The 25372-nt window shown below is 52.2% G+C and overlaps 6 protein-coding genes across 6 annotated transcripts; 4 read left to right on the forward strand and 2 right to left on the reverse strand.

The window, feature by feature from the left end:
• The first annotated feature begins 1109 nt into the window (after positions 1-1109).
• GGS23DRAFT_321845 (HD-domain/PDEase-like protein) lies at positions 1110-4176 on the forward strand. The gene is made up of 4 exons (XM_051512887.1): positions 1110-1484; positions 1540-2403; positions 2480-3075; positions 3143-4176. The coding sequence occupies exons 1-4, from the start codon at positions 1325-1327 to the stop codon at positions 4103-4105; spliced, it is 2583 nt and encodes an 860-aa protein (XP_051368031.1). The 5' UTR covers positions 1110-1324; the 3' UTR covers positions 4106-4176.
• A 1142-nt stretch (positions 4177-5318) lies between these two features.
• On the forward strand, positions 5319-5918 carry GGS23DRAFT_585843 (uncharacterized protein). The gene has a single exon (XM_051517407.1). It carries the CDS (start codon positions 5365-5367, stop codon positions 5527-5529), a length of 165 nt encoding a protein of 54 aa, XP_051368032.1. The 5' UTR covers positions 5319-5364; the 3' UTR covers positions 5530-5918.
• Positions 5919-7702: 1784 nt separating this feature from the next.
• Positions 7703-12150, forward strand: GGS23DRAFT_616224 (Pkinase-domain-containing protein; the record flags this gene model as incomplete). The annotated part of the gene is made up of 4 exons (XM_051520774.1): positions 7703-8038; positions 8206-8413; positions 8749-11828; positions 11885-12150. Exons 1-4 carry the CDS (start codon positions 8005-8007, stop codon positions 12148-12150), a joined length of 3588 nt encoding a protein of 1195 aa, XP_051368033.1. The 5' UTR covers positions 7703-8004.
• A 1196-nt stretch (positions 12151-13346) lies between these two features.
• On the reverse strand, positions 13347-16096 carry GGS23DRAFT_616228 (RabGAP/TBC; the record flags this gene model as incomplete). The annotated part of the gene is made up of 6 exons (XM_051520775.1): positions 13347-14765; positions 14817-14959; positions 15023-15549; positions 15603-15764; positions 15843-15960; positions 16074-16096. The coding sequence occupies 6 exons, from the start codon at positions 16094-16096 to the stop codon at positions 13471-13473; spliced, it is 2268 nt and encodes a 755-aa protein (XP_051368034.1). The 3' UTR covers positions 13347-13470.
• A 362-nt stretch (positions 16097-16458) lies between these two features.
• GGS23DRAFT_585880 (uncharacterized protein) lies at positions 16459-18106 on the reverse strand. The gene is made up of 3 exons (XM_051517408.1): positions 17830-18106; positions 17655-17748; positions 16459-17583 (listed from the first exon to the last, which is right to left on the reverse strand). The coding sequence occupies exons 1-3, from the start codon at positions 17845-17847 to the stop codon at positions 16889-16891; spliced, it is 807 nt and encodes a 268-aa protein (XP_051368035.1). The 5' UTR covers positions 17848-18106; the 3' UTR covers positions 16459-16888.
• A 517-nt stretch (positions 18107-18623) lies between these two features.
• Positions 18624-21009, forward strand: GGS23DRAFT_322121 (uncharacterized protein). The gene has a single exon (XM_051512888.1). It carries the CDS (start codon positions 18853-18855, stop codon positions 20767-20769), a length of 1917 nt encoding a protein of 638 aa, XP_051368036.1. The 5' UTR covers positions 18624-18852; the 3' UTR covers positions 20770-21009.
• The last annotated feature ends 4363 nt before the right edge of the window (positions 21010-25372 follow it).

Consider the following 25372-nt stretch of genomic DNA (forward strand, 5'->3'; position numbering starts at 1 on the left):
GAGGTATCGAAGCTAGCCTCCTTGGCCTGTTCTTGATGTATATATAGAAGTACCTGAATGTAGCACATTGGTTGGGGTCCTGAGCTAATTCCAGTATCTATCCATTGTACAATTACCTACGTCAATACACAACACGGGTACATTAACCTGCTCGACTCCATTGCCCGTTAGGTTGAGTACATGCCTAGGTTAGTGGGCCTTCCACCTGAGTTCCAACCTTAGCAAGCTCATTGCCGTCGCACTAAAGGTGACACTGGATCAATCGCAGACTCGCCGACTTCACCAATTCATTCCCTTTCCCTTTTTCTCCCTCTTCCTCCTATTAACAGCCCAGTTGGGGTTTTCGAAGACTACACCCTTTTTTTCGCACCATCATTTGGTATTCTCGTCATCCTTTTGCCCCCCCTCGAGACATCTGATCTCCTCGCTAGCTTTTATTTTGTCCAACCGTCTGGTTCGATCCAACTGTACCATATCCCTTTCCCTCCATTCATCGACAAACCTCCCTTGTGTCTTGTACAGAGTCTCGACCTATCTCATCGTTAGAACACCTACGGGGAGCAGCAGGGAAAAAAAAAAAGAGAGACGAATTCCCGAAAAAGAAAAGGAGAGATATATATATATGCTCAAAATTGACGAGTATTTCTCTGGGTCCCACCAACACCCATCGCTACCACCACCAACCCCGACGGCCGAATCCTTCCTCTATCTTCTTGACGTACAGAGACCACACCAAACCCATACAGACCAAACATTATCGCGAGGCCCCTCGATCACAGACGTTGCGAAACCATTGTCATTCCCGTCCCGGTGTAACATCTTCCTTTCTCCAGAAGCACAGGATCGTGTGAGGCGACCAGCTAACCCCTTCGACTCGTTTCCCCATACTACCATCGCAGCACTCGTATGCGTTTTCTCGCCTGCCCCGAGTCCATGTTACTAATCCGTTCCACCATTCCTCGACTTCTTCCTTCGACGACCTGTAGCCAATAGCTGTAGCGCACCCAGCCCGTTACATGCGCCTTTTGTGTGCTTGGTATCCCTGGACCGTTGACCCAGTCCTGACCTGAGTGGCCAGCCGTGGAAGCACCCTTCGAGTTTCGAGTCCCGCCCTTGCGCCTCGATCATCGTTTTCCTTACTGTCGCATACACACGATACACTAGTATAACTGCTAGCCGGGACATTGCTCGGCGTCTCCTCGCAATCCTATCAATCACGTCTCTTTTCTATACAATCGTTCCCCTCCCGCAGTCGACTCCGGTTGCGACGTCAATTGCGACAACAGAACTACCCTTGGCGGAAGCGCTCCGGTCGCCAGACTGGATGCCATTGCCCGCCGTTATGGATAGTGCGACATGTAATGTGATCTACGTTGATCGTAATGTGCACGAAGACCGAATACTGCGACTTTCGAGCGCAAAGCTATCGGAGTCTGGTGAGCTTCGGGCTAATCTGGGACTTTTGCTTGACGCTTTCGGCGACGGTCAGTTCATAGCACCGGAGTCCTGCGTTCAACGGACGACTAACACGCTTTACAGTGCACGTATGCGCCAGTGGTGCTGCTTGTATATCCAGACTGTTTCGCCTCCATGATACCTCTATGGTAGAGCTGAAACCGACGCTTGTACTGATTGATACACCACACGACGAACGGGTAGTAGAATCGCCGCTACGCGAACGAGATTATTCCCCTTTCTCCGAGGTCTCTGAAGCAGAGGAAAACGACGACTACCCCGAGGCCGAATTATACGGATTAAAGCTCCTGCAACGAATCGTATACGAGACCCATCTTAGAAGCCTATCGAGACTCGTCGTACCCATTCCCGTCATCAGCTTCCCCCTGCTGCGTAGCCCGCCGGCTAGCGACGGTGCGAACGATGATCCAATGCAATCGGCCTATGCTGGATATCTCTCAGAGGCGCCCAATGGAAATGGTAACTCGTTAACCAACCGCGCCCTACTCAGGAAATGCCTGGACTCTGGCGCCGTGGATGTGATGGCCAGTCCGCTGCATATCAAAACCTTGACGACACTAGAGGTTCACGCATACCGAGCTCACAAAGAAGCCGCTAGGGAACAGCAGGCCGTGCTAGAGATTCAGAGAGGCCGCAAGAGGTCGTGGGTCGGGGTGCACGAGGAGCAACCCTACGCGTACCTTAGAGAGGCCATGGTATCTGGGCTGATGAGGGTAATCTGCCTTTCGGGAGCTGAACCCGAAGACCGTATCGGGAGCGTCAAAATTACCGTGCCCTCTGAACGTCGGTCTGAGATCGCTGAGGCGGTGGGCAAGTGGCACTTCTGTGCTCCCGATTTTTGCGACGACTCCCTCCTCGTCGCGGCTATCATCATGTTTAGGCACGCCTTCTCCATGCCTGAGCTGGAACATTGGCGGATTCCAACTGGTGAGTGCTCATACTCGTGCCCGCGGCTCACCACCGTCTTCGTCGAGCGCCGAGCTGACCTGCCACGTAAATCTAGACCAACTAACGACATTCCTCGTCGCAACCCGAGCGGCCTATAATACCTTTGTGCCCTACCATAATTTTCGGCATGCCGTTGATGTTCTTCAAGCTACTTTTAACTTCCTCGTTCAAATCGGGTCCTTGGCACCCTACCCTCACGTACCGGGTTCTCCCTCTGGGTCGACGCGGAAATCCCCGCTTGCGGCTATACTTGGACCCTTCGAGGCATTAGCTCTTCTTATAGGGGCAATCGGACACGATGTCGGACACCCCGGTGTAAACAACGGATTTTTAGTTGTGCTAAATGCTCCGCTAGCACAGCTATATAACGACCGATCCGTCCTCGAGTCTTTTCATTGCGCGGCGTATTCGCAAATCCTTCGGAGATACTGGCCGAAGGTCTTCAAGGATACCAAGATGCGTACCCTAATAATCAGTTCGATCCTGGCAACGGATATGGGTGTACACTCCAATTATATGGACAAGCTCGGTAACCTCAAGGATAATTTGCGCGCGGACGGTTCGACTGACGGATGGCACGGGCGTATGTTAGAAGAGAAGAGGGAGATCCTATGCTCCTTATTGATCAAGTGCGCCGATATCAGCAACGTTGTATGTGGCATATTCGTGAATTCCTCCCCTGTCTTGAGTGTCCCACTGAGGCTGACCATAGCGATAGGCGCGAAAGTACGAAGCTGCGCTGCAATGGATGTATATCCTCTACGAAGAATTTTCGAGGCAAGCAGCAATGGAGAGTGATGTTAACATCCCGTCTTCTCTCATTTCGCCGCCGAAGAAGGATTTTGTATCGCTAGCTAAGGCCCAAATGGGGTTTATGAACATATTCGCCATCCCCCTATTTCAAGGTGTTGCCGAAGTGCTACCTGCGATGCAATACACCGTCGACGAGCTCCAGATAAACAAGACCCTATTCGAACTAACGTTGAAGGGATTTCCAAATATGGACGAGGAGCGAAGAAGGAAGCTGACTGAAGGCATACTCTCCCCTCGTTCTTTGAGCTTAGCCATCCGATCCGACGACGTTAGCGACTTCGCAGACGACACAAAGCGCGAGCTAGCCCGGAATAACTCTGAGTTGAGGAAAGCCGGACCCTCGTCCCCCAATCAACTAAATCACGTCTCTAGTCTTCCAGGACGATACAAAGAGGTGAACGGGGCACCGTCTACCTTGAATAGCGTTGCGGAGTTCTCAGCAAGCGATCCATTTAACATGCATGAGTCGGAGAACCGGGCGATTGGGCACAACGGAAAACAACGATCTAGCGAGACGACCGACGGCAGCAACTCGGTACCACCCGGAGACTGGCAGTCGCAAGCTACTAGTGCTACTACAGGAAAGATGCCTCTCTCGCCCAGCACCCAAGGGACCAGTATCGTTAGTCAAGAGTCTCTCGACCGTCCGGGTAGCGTTCCTGTGACCACGGTCACAGCAGCCCCCGAATGCTACATGGCAACACCGATGGCAAGTTTCGACTCGGCCAATTCAGAGGAGGACTCCAATGGGAATACTCTCAAGCCGGAGAAGGTTCTCAAGAAGAAGACTAGCAGATTTAGGATGAACGTTTCGACTTTTTTCCGGCGGAACAAGGGCGCAAGCTCACCGTCATCCGGCGGTTCTTGAAGACAGGCGCGAGGAGGCAGTCATCAGACGGCAACACGGTACAAGGCACACGATCCTATGAGATCCGACGACACGAGAGCATCGACAAGGCGTTTACGAGCTATTTATACCCGATCAGCTTGGCGACGGCCATACTGATATTTCAACTCCGAAATGAGTTGGGCGGCCCACGGCGAGAGTAATTCCCCGCCCGCCGCAAAAATGTATATATAAATATACGCATAGTGTACACTAGCGAAGAAGGGGGAGACCTCCCGGGGGCCCGGCGGGCCAGTACCTCTTTTTTGGTTTGTTTCTTTCTTTCTTTCTTTCGGGCAGCGGCCGGATGGGGGGGGGGGAAGGCTTTGTGTAATAGGAACCCAGAGGCGGCGACAGGTGGGGTTGCATCACCGCAGATGCATGCATGCACGGCGTTCAGGAAAATGGGCTTGTTGCGGGGCCAGGACATGGAGCCTCCAGGTGAGAGGAAGTGTACACGTGGGACGGGTTAAACCACGGAGTTTACGTTCTTGGACGGGAGTTATATACTAGGGAAGGGAAGGGAAGGGGGGCGGTCCGTGGCCTGCCTTTACGGCTTGCAAGAGAGGCTCTTGGGAAGCAGATACGAGGTAGAGGCGCGCCCATAACGATGTCTCCTATACCGAAATCCAGTAAGTGGGCCGATCCTCACCACTCTGATTTGGGTGAAATTTACCAACTCCTACTACTCCGGTGTATCAGCACGCGAGCAGGTGATGGGAGGCAAGCAGCGAGGCGAGAGAAGCAGACGGATGCGGGTAGTAGTTTTACAATATCTTACCAGCTTTTACTTTTCCAGGAATATTTATATTTCTTGAGAAAGATTTGGCGTGTGCAACGAAACCGCTCGCGGGAAACCGACTGACTCCCCGCGCGTTCACGACTGATGCAAGTGACCGCATCCAGCCACTTGGCTTACACGAGCCACGGCGTGAGAACTTAGCTGTGATACCTTCCTTCTTGTCTTGTTTACCTAGCATCGGTATCGAACTCGGACCGCTAATACTAGTGATTTTGTTGCCGCCGCCGCTTTCACTATTACTTCTGTTGGTCCTGCTGAGCGTGTGTCGTCACCAGGTTTAGCGCCTCTGGCGGCTGTTCAGGAGACGGATCCTTCGACCGCAAAAGAGAAGGGAAAAAAAAAAGAGAGGAAGAGCGGGTACGTTATGCCAGAGCTGCCAATCAGCAGTCGAAGCGGCTGTGTGCTCCCCCTGCTGGTTGACATCATAAGCGGTCGGTCCATGTTAGATCACGGGTCCCAAGTCGGCTCCGCAACGGTGTGGGTGGTGGCTGTTTTATGCGTTCCCCCGTGTCAGGGGTGTGGAAAACGTGCGGTCCTCTTTTTTTTCCTTCTTCTCCTTCTCACCCCACCATCTGCCTCTCTCCCTCTCTCTTTACCTATATAGATGTATTACCCTGGTAGTGATGAGAAGCGGGGAGCGGTGGAGGTGAATGAGGCAGACTACCTCAAATCAGAAGTCGAGGCGTTGGGGGGCGTGGAAATACGGGTTCCATTAGGCGGAATCTGTGCTACGTGAGGAGGTCCCGGAAGCTCGTTTGCTCGTCAGTTGTCAGCCGAAGTAACGGCGTCTCAGTCGGGAGAATTTCACCTACGGCGTAGGTATGTGTGCTATAGTATGTAGGTAACTTGTCCGAGGCAAGGCGACTTAGGAGAGCAGATGCCACTATCCACCCTCCCTTCCCCAGTATGGGAACGAGGGTCTTGTCTGATATACCCAGATATTGATAGTGATGTTTCCTTCTTTTCTATTTTTCCTCGTGTTTTTTAATTCGCAAATATAGGTGGAGAGGAGAAGGGGAAGAAATGCTCGGGGTCGACGCGGGATTGCTTAGTTCTTCAAGAGGCCTAACCTGGGAGAGTTGGCATTATAAGAGGTACCTAGGTAAGTACCGTCAACGAGTTTCTAGGCCAAGGGTTCCCCAGCTTTCGCGAACAACGTGCGCCACACGGGCTGCGAACAGGGGGCCAGTGACAATTCGAGCCAGTTGCCGGTCTGTCACAACTCGATTTGGCCAGGGATCTCATCTGAGTTCTCTGGTCCGTGACCACCGTGCGTGCGCGCTGGGGCGGGCTTTGATCACACTCTCATAGGGAGCGAAAGGACACGGCCAAATCGGGGCAGGATCCCACCATACACCAGGTAGCCGACCGGGGCAGATTATGTACGGTATCTTGGGAACTACCTGAGGTACCTCCTAGGGTATACCTCTAGGTAGAGGCGGGCGGTTAAGTACCTACATAAGTACATACATACATTTGGTGTCTAAGACGGGTCTCCGTCGACGAAATGTAGGTACCTCCCCCTAAACGCCCCCGAATCCAGCGTAATGAATCATGAAAGCATTAGGTCAGGTTAGGCCAAGTTAGGTGCATCGGATTCTGCCTTCGATGAAAAGCTGCAGTTGGCTGTAGGTACCTGGATTGGGCACTTAAGGCATTTACAGGCAGGTTAGGAGGTATCCAGGTTAAGCAGTAGGTAGGTACCTAGGTAGGTACCGAATGCCCTCGTTACTTTACTGTAGATACCCGGTGCCTCTCTATCCGGAATACCAGCCGAATCATGCGTGCTACGCGCCCGACCAAGGTACCCGCTCCGCCGAAGTTAGGTAGTGTGAAACATGCCCTATGTGCACGTCCATACCTTGCCGGTGGTACTACCGCCAGAGGTAAGGTAATAGGCCATTGTCAGGTGGAGGTGAATAGTCCAACTTGTGAAAGGAAGTCAGGTGGTCCATGTGTGGCTGTATGTTACCCATATGAAGGGGACAGCCTTAAGAGGGAGAGGTAAAAAGAAAAAGAAAAGAAAAGAAAAGGGCGGACGGGACGACCCAGACAACTCGAGTTCCCGCCGACCCAGCATCAAATCATTTCTCTTCCCTGACTGCGCTTCTCAGACTCGGTGTCGATCCATTTTCTTCTCTTCTCTCTTCTCTCCCCTCTCCTCCCCTTCTCTCTCTTTTCCTTCCCTTCACTCACGCGCCAATTCCATTGCCCCCACGCACACTTCCCTTCCTTCCTTCATCCCACCCATCCCATTCCATGTGTCTACGTACCTAGGCAATACCTAACACCCGTGTCGTAGGCGCCTGAAGTTAGGTACCGAGGTACTTGCCTACCTACCTAACCACCTAACGGGCACCTAACCAGCCTGATCTAGGCACCTAACCTAATCCCCTACCTCCCTACCTACAGGCACTACATAGATACCCTAGACACCTAACTACTCACACGCCTAACCCGACTGGCCGGCAGGCCACACTGGTGTCTATCGATTGGTAATTGGCCTATCGCCCTCCGACCTTGGCTGATAATTGGCCTCCCGTGGATCCTTCCGGTGCAGAAGAGCAGAGAGCAGATAGCGGAGAGAGAGAGAGAGAGAGAGAGAGAGAGAGAGAGCAGAGAGACAGAGAGACAGAGAGAGGCCCGGTAGTACCTAAGTAGTACATACCTCCTACATACGTACAATAGCTCAGTACTACCTCCTACCTACCTCCTCCACCCGCTGCTTGCCACCCCCCGCCTCTCTTGCTCCTCATCCGCCGGTTACTCCCAATTATTCCTACTGCTGCTGGTGCCGCCGCCGGTGCTGCTACGACTGCTAACCACCACTACCACCGCTACCGAAACTTGTTGCGACTCTGACTGAAGCTAGTACTGCAACTCTTTTTTAGGACCTCTGATTCTCTTCTCCTTCACCGTCTTCTCTTTTCTCTTCTTTTTCCTCCTCTCCCCTTCTCCCCCCTTCGTCCACTTCCCACTTCGCTCGCATACTCCCTCCCTGCCTCCCTCTCTCTCTCTCTCTCCACTCTAACTTTTGCGCGCGGGCCGTAGCATTGCATCCCATCCCTATCCGCCAATTATGAAACATATCCATGGTGGAAACCAGGACCACGGTAAGTTTAATCCCGCCCCCGTTCTGACCGAAAAGAGGGGGAGTGAGAGGCAGAGGGTGAGGAGATCCAAAAATTTTACAAAGAAAAAAACGGCAAAGGGAGAGACACCCGCATACTTGGAAACACATCAGCGTTCAAGACCGCTTATCCGACTGTTCACCTACCAGGCGCCGAAAATATTATTCAAGATGGAGAACCCGAACTCCAACGCGGACGTGGCTCCACCAGGAGTAGCAAGCTCGGCGCACCGCTGCGAATACCCAAGAACCGCAGCACCGGGAACCTCGCCCTGGTCGCCGAGTTTCCCGAAAGAACGCGGCTGAGGTTCTCCTTCGATACCGGATCAGGGGTGACAGAGTCTGACCCGATCACGAGGTACGTCTCTTTTCTATGTCCTCCCTAGATGTGCACCATACACGCCGCCATCATGGGGGAAAGGGGGAGGCCGGGGGGGGGGGGGGGGGGGGGGGGGGTTGGAAGGCACGGGACGGGATGAGATGAGACGGGATTGCCTACAACTCGCGTCACATGCATGCTCAGCCGCCTCATCACACGTACCTACGCACACGCCGAAGGGAAATCCCTATAAGCCAAAGGGGGACCGAGCGAGAGCAGAGAGGAAAAGAAACGGCCAATCCTTCAGGCAGAAACACCAGGTTCTAGTGCTAGGGCTACGAGCGACTAATACTGCAGTCGCTTGGACGTTACAGATCTCCCATCATCACCGAACATGACCATGGGCTGGGCATCTCTGGTCTCCGACGCATCCGCCAACACCCGCCTCCGCGAACCCCGACCATCCCTTCAAGTGCGGTCTCCTCTCGAAGCTCGTCGGCCGGCCTCCCTCGCTCCATGTCCATGATGCTGCCTTCGCCGCACCATACCCCGTTGGCCCCCGGTTCTATCTCTCCCAATTTTTCCGAAGACCTGTCGAGATTTCCTTCCGAGTCCCTACATTCCTTCTCCTTCGCCCACCAGTCCGAGGAGTATATAAGTAACCGCCAGAATGTCCTGAAGCGATCTATAGAGTTTATGAAGGACCGTATGGGATGGTCTATTTCGTCGAGCGCCACCGTAGCCTCCGCACAAGGCCGCATCTCCGATAACGTCGAGCCCCAGAATGTGCTCGACCTACTTGCCCGGGCACAGTTTGTCGAGGGCGGGACCCTGCCGAACGCCGGCCCCTCCGTGGCCTCCGGTCCGTTAACCGGACCTGCCGAAATCTCGCACGAGAATGTCTTCGATAAAGATTTCATACCGCGGACGAGCAGCCCTGAACCCTTCGTCGCCCCGCTCGTATCCCCTACGACACCCCAGGGACCGACTATAGACGAGATACCGCCTACTCCTGCCCAGACGGCAGACCGCAAAGGTGGCGACCCGGCAGATTTCGAGAGTTCCTCGAGGACGCCGACGAACGAGAGCGGTACCACCGCCAAGACGTCGCCGCCGCCGACTAGGCGCCCGAGCCTACGCAGGACGTTTACAGATGTAACATCGACCGCCATGCAACAAAAGCTCATGGATAGCATGACACAGCCGTTCCTCAATAGCCAGTCCGAAATATACCCTGAAGCTTTGATATCCCCGATCCTCCCGTCCTTGGCTTTGGGTTCGTCGCTCAATCCTCCCGGGGCCCTCGGATCCGCAGTACACGGCCACGCAACTCGATGGGTTCCTGCGGCGCAGGCCATCTTCACGACCGAGTCGAGGCCACCGTGGACAATCTTAGCCGCAAATGATTTAGCTTGCCTGGTCTTTGGGGTAACGAAAGCCGAAGTTCGCAAGATAGGTATTCTAGAGGTCGTGCAGGAGGAGAGGAGGGCTTGGCTTGAAGGCAAGCTCCTTCATGCGGAGTCTGACGATCTGGGTCCGATACCGACAGAAGATGTGCACCAGCCTTCTCCCTCTTCCGTCGGCTCATCATTCCTAGGCGGCCGTACGGGGATTACGGCGCACTTGCTAAGTAAGCCTAATTCGAGATCACAGCCCCCAAAGACTCCGACTCGACGGGCGCAGACCGTTCATAGTGGGGACACGATACCATCTAAGTCTCGGGGCACGAATAACCGCAGTTCCAAATCAAGAGGGGTCCTTCTCTGCGGCGACGTCGTCCCCATACAGAAGCGCAACGGCGCAACGGGATCCGCCAGTCTATGGGTCAAGGAGAAGAAGGCAGGCCTGATCTGGGTACTCGAGGAGATCCACGAAGATGTGGCCCTGCTTAGCCTCGACGAAGACGGAATCGTTACTAAAATATCGGGGGCTACAGGCCCAATATGGGGAGAAGAGGACTTGCGGCCGGGCATGGACGTTGGCAGACTCATCACCCGCATACCGCGTCAAGGAATCGATCCTAGGTACGGCGCTATCGACTACGCCCAAATCGCGAAACGGAAATTTTTTACTTGCCGACATAGCAAGAAAACCAACATCCCGGCCTCCGTCTCTCAGACGAGGGGCTTGACGGAGCTTCGCGTTTCAAGCTTCCCGCATATTGCTGGAATCATTGTGGTGTCTCCGGAGACGCTCCAAATCACGAGCTCGAATTCAGCCTTCTGCGGGGCTCTATTTGGCTACGAGAAGCCCGAGGGGCAATCGATCAATGACCTAATACCGGACTTCGATAAGGTTCTCGAAATTTTGGTTGATCACGATGGGATTCTGCTTGGGGAGGGCATCGTTGTGCCCGAGCATAGTTTTAGAAAGGCGTCGGCCTTGTTGGCTATCCACAACGGCCGGCCAGACGCCGCTGCCAGCTTCCTGAACCCCGATGGCCTCCCGGCAAAACATCGCGACGGAACGGAATTGAAAATCGACGTCCAGATGAGGGTAGTTAAGAGCGAAAAGCAGTCGGCGTACGATGCCAACAGAAGTGGTGACGACCATGATTTAGACGGTAGCGAAAGCACCGAGTCGGAGATGGTTTATGCGCTGTGGGTCACCTATTCCCGGCACTTACACGCATCTCACGCCCAGTTATCAGCCAGCGCCGACCCCAAATCTCCGTTGCTCTCCGGGGCCGTGTCGCCTCTACACCAGCCTTCTCCCGGCCAAACCCCTGCGCACACGCCACAGGAAATCGGTTCCGACTCCGAGGAAGGAAAGTCTCGACCCTCCTCTGCCGCATCCGTATTGTCACAGCAGCTCAAGATAGCTGCGATAAATGCGGCCGCAAAAATTGCCGGAGCGCCAACAACCCCTTATAACCCGTTAGCCACCCCAACCGAAGCGCCGCCGCGGAAGAAAACGATCGATGACTTTACCATCTTGGAAGATATGGGGCAGGGTGCCTACGGCCAGGTAAAGCTAGCACGGCATAAATATAACGACAGCGGCAAGAAAGTCGTCTTGAAGTACGTGACCAAAAGGCGAATTCTCGTCGATACGTGGACCCGGGATCGGCGCCTCGGCACGGTGCCCCTCGAGATACACGTCTTGGATTATCTTCGACGAGACGGACTCAAGCATCCTAATATCGTAGAGATGGAAGATTTCTTCGAGGACGAGACCAACTATTACATCGAAATGGTGCCCCACGGGTACCCGGGGATGGACCTGTTTGATTATATCGAGCTCCGCACCAATATGGAGGAAGATGAATGTCGCAGCATATTTGTCCAGGTCGCAAGGGCTATACATCACCTGCACATAAAGGCCAAGGTGGTCCATCGCGACATCAAAGACGAGAATGTCATCTTGGACGGCGAGGGAAATATTAAACTTATCGACTTCGGAAGTGCGGCATATATCAAGAGCGGGCCCTTCGATGTGTTTGTGGGCACAATTGGTACGTTGATCACCCCCCTCCCTCTCCCTCTACGACTAACCTCGATGTCTCCGTAGACTATGCAGCGCCGGAGGTGCTGGCAGGGAATCCGTACGGCGGCAAGGAGCAGGACGTGTGGGCGCTAGGAATCCTCCTCTACACCATCATCTACAAAGAGAATCCGTTCTACAGCATCGATGAGATCATGGATCGGGACCTGAGGGTTCCTTACGTGATCAGCGAGGAGAGCATCGACCTCATCCGCTGCATGCTCGACCGTAACGTCTCCCGTCGCTACGACATCGAGCAGGTTATTCAGCATCCGTGGTGCCAGTTGGATTAAAGCAGTCACACAAGCAGACAAGGCTACGACGAGGACAACTGATCTATCCACACAATGTGAGTGAAGCGAGATATGAAGTATGCAAAGTACATGGACAGGTGATAACGAATATAAATGAGTTTATTTGGAGTTGGTTGGACTAGCTGCTTAGTCAGTTGCGATGGACTAGACTAACTAGACACTTGACTGGATTAATGACTTGACTTTGACTTGGAGGGGGCGTGGGCGGATTCGGTTTTGGTTATTCGTCTTTAAATCATCTGAAAACGAACAAACACCGGCAGGAAAAAAAATTTGAGAGGAGGGGGGGGGAGGTAGGGGAGGAGAGAAATTTCGTTCAGAGAATGTTCGTTATTTACTACCTACTGCTTGGTATTTCTCTCTCTCTCTCTCTCTCTCCTACCACAACTTACACGATATGATACCCAACAACACAATATAGGATGAATCCAACTTTTTTTTTTTTTTTTTTTTTTTCAAAAGACTGTCACGCTTATTATAGGCTTGATGTTATTCCGGGGAAGAGAAGTGAGATGAGGAGAGATATACGAGGACGGAAAGAGTCGAGGAAACCGCTGCCTGCTTCTTTCTTCTCCCCCCCCCCTCCCCCTCTCTCTCTCTCTCTCGTCTAACTCTTACGCTAGGAAGAGAGAGAGAGAGAATTACCAGGAACCCATCGTCAGGCCATGTCACGCCGTAGTCGCTGGGACTAAGCATGAGTTGTCGACCTTTGGGCCGGGGACCAGGTTGGGCTGGGTTGGGCTGGGCCGGGGCTGGGAGGACGGCACGTAATATCCGTCAGACTCTAACTCGCCATCGAAAGCTATTATTCCTCCCTGTTTCCGCTCCGCGGGAAGGGGGGGGAATGGCCGACCCCCGAATGTCTCAGGGCGCCGGGCGGGGCCTTCGTTGCGATGAGCGTTCTAGTAGGTAGGTACCTACCCGGGCGAGATCCGCCGTATGCGCCTCCCATCCCCGAAGCTACCGCAAACAAGCAAATCCCTCTACCGGGCGGCCTGTTCGACGGCACAAATGTGATACCTAAGAACCACCCCGAGGTCCCCCATCCCATCCCTCGGAAGAGAACAAAAACGGAAAAGTACTATACGCTTGGTGTAGATCGGTAGCGATAGGTGTATATATATCGCGTTGTATCCTGCATATACTACGCCGTGGCCAGATATGTCTACACTCTCACCCAACCTGAGCCCAACTCGACGGGGTTGGAACCCGATTAGTTAGCCGTATACCCTATGAATATCCACCCTGACCTTCCACACCACCACGACCCCGAGCTAGGCGAGCTCCGATTCAACCTGGCTAAGGTCCGCCGGCGTCGCCAACCCCTTTCCGCTTGAGCTCCTCGAGGCCGAAGATGCCCTCAGGTAAGGCGGCGCGGCCGCCGCTATCGACCGCCGCCTCACCGAACAGGAACGCCGTGCGCTCGCGCTTCGCGTTCGCCGACGGCCTCTTGCGGTGCGCGTGCGTCCCCGCAGCAGCCGTCGCCGCCGTCAGCGGCACGCTAGAGGGCGGGAAGATAAGCGGCTGCTGGGACAGCGCGGACGAGGGGGATGCAGAGGAGCCGACGACGGAGCTGGCGCTCGTGCTGTCGGGCTCCAGCATCCACGAGAACGAGGACTGCGCGATGGACGACCGCGTCGGGATTAGTGCACGCGGGCGCTGCGGGAACGCCTTATCTGCCGACGCTGCAGCAGTGGCCGTAGCCTTTGTCATCTCGGGTGGCTGGTCCGTCGGGTCTGTCCTATCGGGATTGCTGCTAGGCTTGGGCAAGCCGGAGGGGGACGACGACTTCGCATCTGTAGGATCGCGAGGGCCGTCATTAGCCGTGGTGGGCGCCACCGCCGCCGCGGCGTCACCCAGCGGTCCCGTGTCGGCCTTGCCGTCGCTAATGGGCGGGGTCGCCGACGGTAGCGAGGAGACCGTCTCCTCTTCTTCTGGGAGCGCCACAGTGGAGTCCTCGAGGTGGACCTTGACGAACTGTATCTTGGCGGCGGCAAGCTCGAGTGAGCTTTGGAGCCTCTCCTTGTCATCCAGGTCGGAGGTCCCGAGACTCTTCAGTGCGGATACAGACTCGTCCAGCATAGCCGCCAGCCGCCTGTTCCTCCGGTCCATCGCGGCAAACGCCCGCGCCGTCGGGCTCGGGCCCGGCTCGGCAAAGAGGTCCCTGCCCGCCTTCATGGAGCTCCTAGCCTCCTGGACGTTGCGGCGTATCTCCACCATGGCGTCGCGCACCGCTTGGTTGATACCGAGCCTCTCTCCCCTCTCAAGAACCCCCTTAGCCGCGCCTTGAAGCAACGCCTCCACGCTTGCAGGCGGCGACTTTACGCGAGGAGGGGAAATGGGCGACCTGGAGCCAGCCAGTTTTTTCTGTATGGTTGAGGCTGATATCCGAGAAGAGGTTGGCCGTGAGATGAACCCCAGTGGAGATGGTGCTTTTTTGGTGTATTTAAGAATCAGTGCAGAGCCCCCAGCCGTGTCTAGGTGGCGCTTAAGATAAACTGCGTCGTCGATGAAAGTATGAGGACCGTACTGCGGTTGAGGGGGCGGGTACTTGAGCAGTAGCTGCAATGCGGCGGTATAATCCGCATCGACAACTGTCAAACATTAGAGAGGGCTCTGCATGTTGCAGGGTGGGTAGTTCTCACGATCCCATCGAATCCTAATTATCATTGCTGTGCAAACCAGGTCTATCAGATTAAAAGACGGATCTACAGAAAATAGGGTATCCCAAAGAACGAGCATCTGGTGAAATGGGAATTCGCGGCTAAATAGAAGACGGATCCAACGGCTGCAACGAATAGCGACATGTTTGTTAGTAGCTCGGTTTCAGGGGCAAAAAGATGCAACTCACATTAGAAAGACCTGTGGGAGAATTTCAATATTCTTAAGGTGAGTTGAAAGTTCGGGGTCGACTTTAAATAGGCAAACTTCATGAATATATTGGCTCTTCTGAATGATGGAGGGTGTTGGGGGCAGCTGGCTCAACGTCGACAGAGGTGTATTTGCGGTGGTCTCGTTTGCTTCATAGAATGCCTTTGCGTGGTTCATCACCCTTGAGAAGAGGGCGAACGCGTCGTGTTCGATAAAGGAGGCATCTAGCATCACTATCATGCCCGGGTCTGCCGAAACGTCCGAGGCGGCCTCAACCGGATCGATAGCATCCTGCTCGACGACATATACGATAGGAGCCAAGAGTTCATGCATACCCTGTCGGTAACCCCCTATTGCCGGGTTAAGCTTGCAATAGATGAAGAGCACGTCGAGGATGAGCGTCTGGATATGAGACTGGTGATAGAAGGGCTCATCTGGCAGACGCTGGACATCTTGGAGAATCTCGGCTCTAAGCACTTCATCACTGCGAAGCGTACTCCAAGGGGACTAGGTTAAGTCAGTACCCAGAAAGCACGGCTCCATAGGGCCATCAACCTCACATCAGCATCATCAGCTAAGGGATCGCTCGAGGCGGCAGTGAGATACTCGGGGTGATTGATGAATTTTAAGTAGCGGTCCCTCAGATCAGAGTATGTGCTCCGAGACTCGAGTAAGGCAGGAGGCCAATCCGTGTTGCCGGGGATTTGACCCAGCAGGAAGGCCTAGGCGCCGATCCGAGTTAGCTAACTAGGGGGCCTCTTCCCGGTAGGGTATCTATTGCATTAGGTACGGCGACCGACTTTCCAGCAGACAGATCTACATCCTGAGATGCAGGGGCTGTTGGGCCCGTTTTCCTTGACGGCCCGTTGAAGGTCCGAGAGACTGGAGCTGTGCTGGAGAGTATCCTGCCACCGTGTCCTGAGCGGGTATACGGGTTAGTTAAGGAGACAGTTGTTAAGAGACGGGATACGAGAAGGGGTGGGACACCTAGATCAAGGGTCACCAAGGATGGCGAAATTAGCTAGACTCACTTCGAGTCAACCAAAGATCTCATTATGATCGCGTCACTCTACCTAGAGAAGGCAGAGGCTTTGGTGGTGGGATGGCCGTAGTTGTATACGCATACGCATGGAGTTCTTTGTAGGTAGGCACATGGTGAGTTGGAGGAGGATTAGGAGGTAGAGGGATAGCGCCAATGTAGGTAGGTGTAGGTATGTACGACGAACTTGGCTGAAGTTGGAAGAGGGCTGGCTGCCAGCTGGCAAGCCAGCCTTTTTGTCGGCGATTACCTACAAAAAGGATCGTAGTTGGGTCCCCGGGCGCCTAGCCCTCAAGGTACTTACCTTATGTACCTAGATACCATAGGTACCTAAGGTAACTATAGACACAATCTAGATGGTACCTACTAGGTAGATCGGAGCCACAACCTTTCACACGATTCTTCTCTCTCGAAGGTAGTGACTTTACCTGTCATGATAAGAGCAACTTAGAACCTCCGCCTCCTTCGTTCCTGTTGACTCCCTAATAAGCCTCTAGCCTAATTATATTCCCCCTTTATAACCCCCCAAATTGCCGGTTTGTTGTTCAAAGTAAAAGGCTGGCAGCGATCAAGCTGCGCTTGTCAGCGGATCTCACTACCCCCTGCCCATGCACAGCAAACCTCTCCTCACCATACTCGTGTGCGTTTCCGAGTGCCTCAATTACAGCTGCGGATATATTTACTTTTTTGGTATGATATGTATATGGCCGGAAGTAATTGGTTGGACACATACATGTACCCCGTTCTACGTAATAGTCCCACGTGTCCCATGACACCCGTCCCTATTGCCTAGTCGTTCTTATCGCATCACAGCTCGACGACCAAGGGGTCTTCGCCCCGGAGTGCCCTCCACCGATTTGTCGACTCGAGCATGGCCCAGCAGCCCTTGACGAGGAAAGGCCACCTTTTTATAAAGCCTTCCGTCAGCTCCCAGCCTTCAGGCCGCCAAGGCTGGTTCCAGACCAGTACCCCGTTGAATTCGAGTGGCTGCACGTTCTCATACAGGGAACGGGTCACGTCTTCCTCGACGTCCTCGCGCTGAAATACCCCCATCATCAGGATCGCGTTATCACGCATTTGCTTGTCCGGTATTAGGTCCATCCACGGCTCGTGCGGCGTACTGAGCTGCAGGGCCGTCGGCTCAAGCGACTCGGGGATGGTGGACGGCGCCGGGAAGAGAGGCACATTCGCCCAGCGCCGGGAACAGGGCGGCGGAAAGGCGTTTTGGCTACCCAGGATAGCCACGTTGGTAAGGACACCGCGGATGAAGTTGTATTGTACAAGAGGTATCAAGTGATCGAGGCTCAAGGGGAAGGAATGCAGCCGGTCTCCGTCTGTATTGCGAGGGTGGACGGCAAGTAGCGGACCCGAAGACGCAGCGACTGGAGAATTGGCACGATGCTGCTCATGCCGGTTCTCTGGTTGGTACGGTCCATGGAGTCGCCCGGGTGGACCGTGCCCCGTACGAATGTGCTCCCGTCCAAGTGACGCTTTCCGTCTCCCTATTGTAACCCAACATGAGTGTTCAGGCTCGGAGTGGCTTCGACGCGCAGGGACAGGCCGAGTTGCTTACGGTACGCGCGGACATTCAGTCGGGTTTGCAACCTGCGTCTTGCTTTGGCATCCTTGAGACCAGACCAGTCCTCATCTGGGCCACGTGCCTGTGCCTGTGCCTCTCCTGTGTTAGTGACTAGACAACATTCTACCGTTGTAAATACCTTGAAAAGATATCTCGTGGTCGACCTAACCTCCGGTAGTGTAGGCATCGCTACCTCTGCAGGTTCATAGGTAAACGACTAGAACTAGCTTGAATTTTGGACGGAACGATGTGTATGTAAGTGGCTTACATAGGGTCATTCGATAGAGTCATCCAATGGTCCGTAGCCATGTCCCGGGTCCGTTGTTGCTACTTAACAAGCTATCTAGGTAAGCTGCAGGGTTATGTTACTAGTCGCTTCAGGTTATAGACGGCAGGTTACCCACCTACCTAGGTACCTAGATATTTTATAACTTGAAGGTTGATAAACACGTAACACGTACGCGATTAACAGAGTTAGAAGCTAAAATGAAGACTATATATATATTAAAATATCATAAAAAGAATATTAAATAAAATTTTATAATAAAATGATAACATTGTATAAAATATAAACGCCTATACCTTATGACTAATAAAGATAAGTTTATAATAGCTAATCTTATATATAATATTTTATTAAACTATATATTAAAATATATTATATTTATATAAAAAAGATATATTTTATATTATATTACTTATTTAAGTTATATTATTATATATAGTTTATTATAGATATATTTTTCTTACTTTTCCTTTTTTAAAATATTTCAATATAAAGAAATTATATAAATATATAATTTTAATTACTTTTTTTATATAAATAGTTAATCTATTTTTATAATTTTAAGTAGGGGGTTTTTTTTAAATATGTATTAAAATTTTCAAGTTAAAGAGTTTAGTTAAAGCCCTTAAAGCTTCCCTAAAGCATGTTTTAAACTAGGTTTAAAGTAGCGAGGTGGAGTAGTTTGATGTATATTTTGTCATCTCTCAAGTTCAGCCTCATCTAACACTTCAGCTGCCTACCTCTTCAGTCCGGTGCACACGCACATCTTACCACGCTTCACTCAAGGCTAGTCCGAACCTACCTCGCCGGAATAGAAGACGGCTGTTCTAAAATGTCCAATTCTATTATATCTTACTAGTACCCGTGGAAAATCGGCTGACCGCCAAACAAATTTGCCATATCAACATGTCTGCGGATCTCTTCGCCGCCTTCGAGGACGCCTCCCGATCGCCTCCTCCATCACAGGGCCAGCCTTCGAAGGCGCTCCCCAAGCCGTCCCCCTTTTCCGCCGATCCCTTTTCCCTTGAGGGCAACAATAATACAAACTTTCGTTCCCACATTCATCCTCAAGAACTCCCCATTCACCAACAATGGGGCGATGATTCCCATGCAAGCTCCCAAAGCGGTCAGCAGCCAAATACACAGCAGTGGTCGAGTGGAAGAGGATGGGTAGGAACCCCGAGCAACGCCACACCCCCGTGGCCTTTCTCTTCGTTTAATCAAGGCGTGGACGAGGAGGAGGAAGATGGTTGGGGTGACTTTGAAGTTGCACCCAGCGCAAAGCAGGTGTTCACATCTACAATACCAACAACAATTAACCCACAACCAGCGACTGCCGTGGACCCGCAGAACCCGTCGTTGGGACGAACGAGGATTGTGCGGGCGCCGACAATAGATCTCCTGACAAACAATCTACTCGACCTAGGGAATTCGCCTACCTTGGAGAATAGGGAGAGGAAGCCACTACAGACGCAAAGACCTCTGGCGCAGTTCAAGATACCCACCCCCAACATCACTTCTGAAAAAACGTCAAAACGCACTCCGAGTACAAACCCCAACGTCCTTTTCGACGCGGACGACTTCGGGGGAGAGCAAGGAGGGATTGATGATGACGATTTCGGAGAATTCGAGACAGTGGCCTCCCCAGTGCAGGTGGCTTCGGCTGTTTTAGTAACGCTGGACTCCCAATCCCCTCCGAAGGGGAGCTCTTCGAAGGTCGCCGAGACCCGTGCCTCTCAGATGCTCTCGGGGTTGAATCTAAGTGAACCGAACCCTTACCCAAAAGCACCCCGATCTCCGTCATTCCAAGACAGGAACCCTTTTCCCGGATTAGGTGTCGCCCCGCCTGAAAAGAAAGACAAGCAGCAAGTCATAAAGAAATCAGCCGCATCGCCGCAGACCGCGTGGCCTTCTATCGATGACGTAAAATCTAGTAGGAGTGACGGGGCCGGTGACGACTGGGGCCCGTTCGACGATTTTCTTGATGAGCAGACTGAGTCTGGACCAAGTAACCCCGATTCGAATTGGGATTGGGACTCGTCACAGCTGGCTCAACGAAAAGAAAAAAAACCTCGGCCGCCAGCAGGAACAGGGCCAGAGCCCCATGATCCTTCGTGGGAATGGGACCTAGTTGACCCTAAAGCGGGAATGGATATCGGTCAGCTAAAAGGAGACTTACCACCTATCAACATCCCCCCTCCTTCCGTCCTACTATCCTTGTTCCCCCAGCTATTCGAACAAGCAAACATCAAATTGTATAAACCTGTTAGTGGACAGCCTTTCTCCATAAAAAACCGCATCCTGTCAGATCCAAAGACCATTGAATATCTCAAGGGGTACCTAGCCTTGTCGACGGTTGCGGCCCATATCATCGCTGGGCGAAAGCTGAGATGGCACAGAGACAAATTTCTCTCGAAAGCAATGTCTATATCGGCTGCAGGGAGTAAGGGGATGAAGCTTGCTGGTGTGGACAAGGCGCAAGCTGCCCGTGAAGATCGAGAGGCCGTTGACGTTGTGACTAGTTGGAGAGAACACGTAGGTCGTCTTCGATCCGCAGTTGCTGCTGCGAACTCTTCAATCAAGAACAATGCGGAGCAGCTCGTGATCCCCGAGATCTCTGGATCAATGCAGATACAAACCGAGAAGATGGCACCAACTGCGTCTAAAGCATGCATTGTGTGCGGCCTAAAACGCAACGAGAGGGTGTCTAAGGTAGACTCCCAGGTCGAGGACAGCTTTGGCGAATGGTGGGTCGATCATTGGGGGCACCTAACCTGCAAGAGATTTTGGCTACAACATGAGAGCGCCCTGCCGCAGCGGTGAATTTTGTGAGCCAACGGCCTCTGAGCAGTCGCCTATCAAGACAAGAATTGTGGCTGTTTACCAGGCCTTGAAGGGCCATCAGATGGGGTTTGACCATTCCATCAAGGTAGTCGATGCCAAGTTTGGTTACACTAGCTGAGCGTCGGAAACGTGGTCGGTCTTGAGGCATCCTCGACGTGCCATGAGATATATCATTGGCCTTGCCCGTTGCCCCCCTGTGCCTTGTCAGAATGCGGATGGGGACCGCACTGCATAGGATTACCGATGTGTCGTAGCCGGACTGTATGCCTCAGCCTGGCAGGGACAATCCAATGGTCCCAAGCATGTTACCCCACAACCACCTGATTATAGTAGCCTTCATTGATCTCAGACTGGACTAACTATATAATAGCTCCCGGGCCAAATGGGCTTATGCTATAGATTCTGACGACGACACGGATTGTATCGAATACCTATCTTGGAAACGCCCCACCCCCTTTTCATCGACGCCAATCACTGTGCGAGTACACTGGCAACCTAGAGGGGCGATGGGTGAGGCCCAGGGATAAGCACGCACATATCTCCCCGGTCACCACATCTACGTTATCTACCCGCCTTTGCCGCCCTAGGGAATATGCAGAATCGATGGTCACACAACATGTGTGTCTCCTGGCCGGTTCACGAGCCTGTAGGCAAGAATCAAGCAGGGTATTCCAAATAAACTCACCAAGAATAGCTCTCTCAACCCTGGTGTCTACGAGTAAGAGGCCCGTAGTGCTTGGTACGTCGTCCATTATGGCGAGTACCATGCTCCCCAGAGCCACAGTGGTGGGTTTGAAGGCGCAACAACGTACTCCCTCGATATCACAGACGGCGAACCTCAAACATTGCTCCCGTTTTTGGTCGGGTAGACGATAACTCGCTCTTTGACCAGGCTAAAACTCCTATAATTTGACCGCGTCAAGCTCGCTTATGTTTGTGTAGCTGGCCCCCCGAGAGACAGAGCACGAGGGTCCTCCAAAGCCCCGACACGGCCTCCAACCTCTACTGGGATGGAGGACCAGTCGTGAAGCGGTGCGAGCCCTGACTTGCATATCAAGAGTGAATGCGTGCTGGGATTGGTCTTGGGACTACCCCTGAATTATGAGAATGCAACCAATACGACGCCAACGTCTCGATTATTGGATGGTAGTGAGAACTTTGACGGCCTCATTGCGGAGGTTGGATCAAGTTGCGAAGAAATGATGAGCCCAAGCAGTAGAGCCATATCGGAACGGGTCAAAGCTGTCAGCTAACCGTCCCTTCTTATCGGTCTCAGGCCAATATATGGTCCACACAACAGTAGGCTTCAATCAACGCGTCCCCTCTCAACCCCGGGAATGAAGCCTTAAAGCCGACATACAGCTATCTAAATTACTCGCCCGTAGGATGTATTCTAAGTCATAGAATTAACAGTGCGTTATATCAAAACGCCAGGCCGGGAGAATCGCGTATGCTAAATGTTGGTTTTCGTGACGACCAAGATCTCGTTTAGTCGAATTTTCTCCCGAAGGCAACCTTCTCGTGACGTATTAAAAGTATACGGATAAAGAGAATCTGCTTAATATTTCCTTCTTATTCTTAAATAAAAATCTACTGAGACCCTTCTCACTAAATTGCTATTCACAATGTCATGACAGAGGGCCAAACTTCCACGTTAGCAGTTCTCAAGATCTTCTTTCTAGACCGACAACGCTACCACTCTAGCGAATGCAAGCATCCAAGATGACCGAATCTCCCTACGTAGCACATATTGATAGCGGTTGTAAATGTTCAGCTGCTGCTAAAATATTTGGTGCCTAGTAATGGTAGAGATGAGGAAATCGCGGGCAGAGAGAAGGTAGATAGGTACACGTAAAGCAGAGATTTGTCTAATAGGCTCGCCTTATTCTCAATCTAATAGCTAGGCAACCCAGGGTACAACCGTAGAAAGGAAATCCAGCTAACAGTTGACGAGGGGGAGCCTCGGGTATGAAGTTGGGCCACATCCTACGCAGACCAAACCCGTGAGCTCGTCAGGTATACGTTGTTGAGCGGTAGTTAACTATCCTGTCTAGGAGACTGGACCAGATATCAGCACCAGTCCAGACCATTGCGCCACCAGGACAATATATTACACGTGGCAGACAGCGAATAATAGACCTTTCAGATTGTTGTAGCACGGAAATAAGTGCTTCAGCGTATCCGTGTGATACGTACACACTATGTGTGTGTGCTCGCGCGTACACGTTGAAAGACGTAAGCCCCCACGGGAATAAGTGCAAAATGGGACATGATATCGGTGATATTTGTATGACTTACATGACAAACTACGAATGGCATGCCGAAGTCAGGCAGCTGAAGGCCTAATAGTAGAATATGTTGTGGGTTTCCAATAGTGGGCAACCGGGATACACATATATCGAAGAGTCCTAGGAAATAGAGACTTCAGTATGGATAGGAAATATACAAAGCATACTGGAGCACAACACTCCAACGGTATATATGTATAAATATATCTACACATTGCCTCCGTGCCGGCGGGGACGATTTAACCAAAGACACCCACGCGTTCACTGCAAAGTGGGTGGTAGGAAGGTGGAACCAGGGAGTTGCATGCTTTACATATGTATGTATGTGTTTACCTAACTTAATGTAGGTTTGTATGCAGGTAGGTACCTGGTACCTACCTGTGCCCAGGTTCGGAGTCCACCTACCTAAGGTACTTGCATTGGAAGCTACATTCTAGATACATATGCATAGACACACGGGATGCGGAGGTTAGGTAATTATTGCCCACATATAGAGAGACTCCTAGTTTTGCTCAATACACTTCGAGGCTCGATTCTATAAAAGATCTAAGGCTAATAGTATGTATGCTATCTTACTTCTTTATTAATAAAGCTACTTAGTATATAAAATACCAAGCTATACTTTAAATAATATATGTATATACATATATATATAATATAGAAATGATAAAAGTTTATATATTAAATATATAAAGTATATTAATATATATAAAGGAAAATATTTAAAATCTATTTTATATTTAAAATCTGTTTTATATATATTTTAAACTTAAAGAGAGGGGGTTTTTTTTATATAAACGTCTTTCTTTATATAAAGAACTTATTAAAATAGAATAAGATAATTATATACCTACATATAGCACGCTCCTTGGGACGTCTACTTCTATATAAGATGGGTGCAATAGGCTCCGGAGGTAGCTACCTCGTAGGCTATATAGGCTAGGTAGGATAGGTATACAGCGAACTCTTCAGAAACGCCCTTACCAACGGACTGGTGGGAGGCGTACATCTTACCCGCATTCCAACTTCCCCATCTACAGCTATCCGCGTCGCATTGCGTTGCGTACCTGTTTTCATCCGGCTCCACGTCCTACTAAACATAGCCTCCCTCTCTATCCGATTAGCATTCGCTGTGACTTGGGTACCTACCTAGATAGGTACCTACCTAGGTAGGCAGCCCTACACCGGACGGTACTTGCCTGCAGGACACGGCTCCACGTACAAATACTTACTCACGCGCCACGCATGTACGCACACCTTAGGTACTTACCTAGGTAACTTTTATGAGGAGGGGATGAGGGAAGGAGGGGACGAGGGAAGGGGTGAGGGAAGGGGGGAGGGGAGGGAGGAGGAGATGTCTGCCGCACCTGACCATTTCCCGAATCATCGAAGACCACCTGCAGCTTTGTACGTATAGTAGCAGAGGAAGGAGTAGCCCCAGGTTCCATCCGGCCAGTCGCAGTGATAATTGTCGACACAGACACAGGCACAGACACAAGGCACACACCACATATTCCCTCTTCAACTTTCTCTCCCGCCCTCTCTCTCTCTCTCTGAATCTTTTCCCCCTCTCCCCCTCCCCCTCACCTCTTTTTTTTCTCCTTCGCCCGTACCTTTCCCCCTTAACAAACCTTCCCGCCCACTCGAATCTACCGCTCCTCGACTCCTCTCGACCAACCATCGACCGCCCGCCGCCCCCCATTACTACCACCCGTCATCACTACCCTCTACCACCCGCCACACCACCACCGACACACACTTACATACAGTCTCCTCCTCCCCTCTCGCTCCTCCGACTGCCCGCTCTCCTTTCCCGCCAACCTCTCCCTCACCTTCATCGCTTCTCTTTTTCAATCCCTCACCTCGCCATCTCCACCCTCTCCAACCGTTTGTTTTCCTCCCGAGAAGCCAATCCGCTCTCGTCGCCCTTTGTCTTGTTGGCGCCAATTGCCCTTGACCAGGACAGTAAAACAAGCACCGCCTGCCAAATACGTAAGTATTCTGGCGATTGGGGCTTTTCTCCATCACCGCTTATCTAACCCTGGCCAAGTACTCGGGTGTGCCCCAAGTCCTTGCCTACGCAACCTAGACCACCTTGGCCCGGCCACCCTGTGCCGAGACCCAGCCGCCGACAACACCGGCCCCTGTTTCCCATAAAAGTCCCCGTTCTCGCGTGGATTGCCTGACACCAGGGCCCTAGGCTAGGCAAGCGAAGAGAGAGAGAGGGGGAAAAAAAAGATACCTAGGAGAGGGAAGAAAAAAAAAACTCCCCTCCTCCCCACCCCGCATCCCCG

The sequence above is a fragment of the Durotheca rogersii genome (assembly GCF_024521655.1).
Source record: "Durotheca rogersii strain YMJ 92031201 chromosome Unknown GGS23scaffold_33, whole genome shotgun sequence".
NCBI lineage: Eukaryota > Fungi > Ascomycota > Sordariomycetes > Xylariales > Xylariaceae > Durotheca > Durotheca rogersii.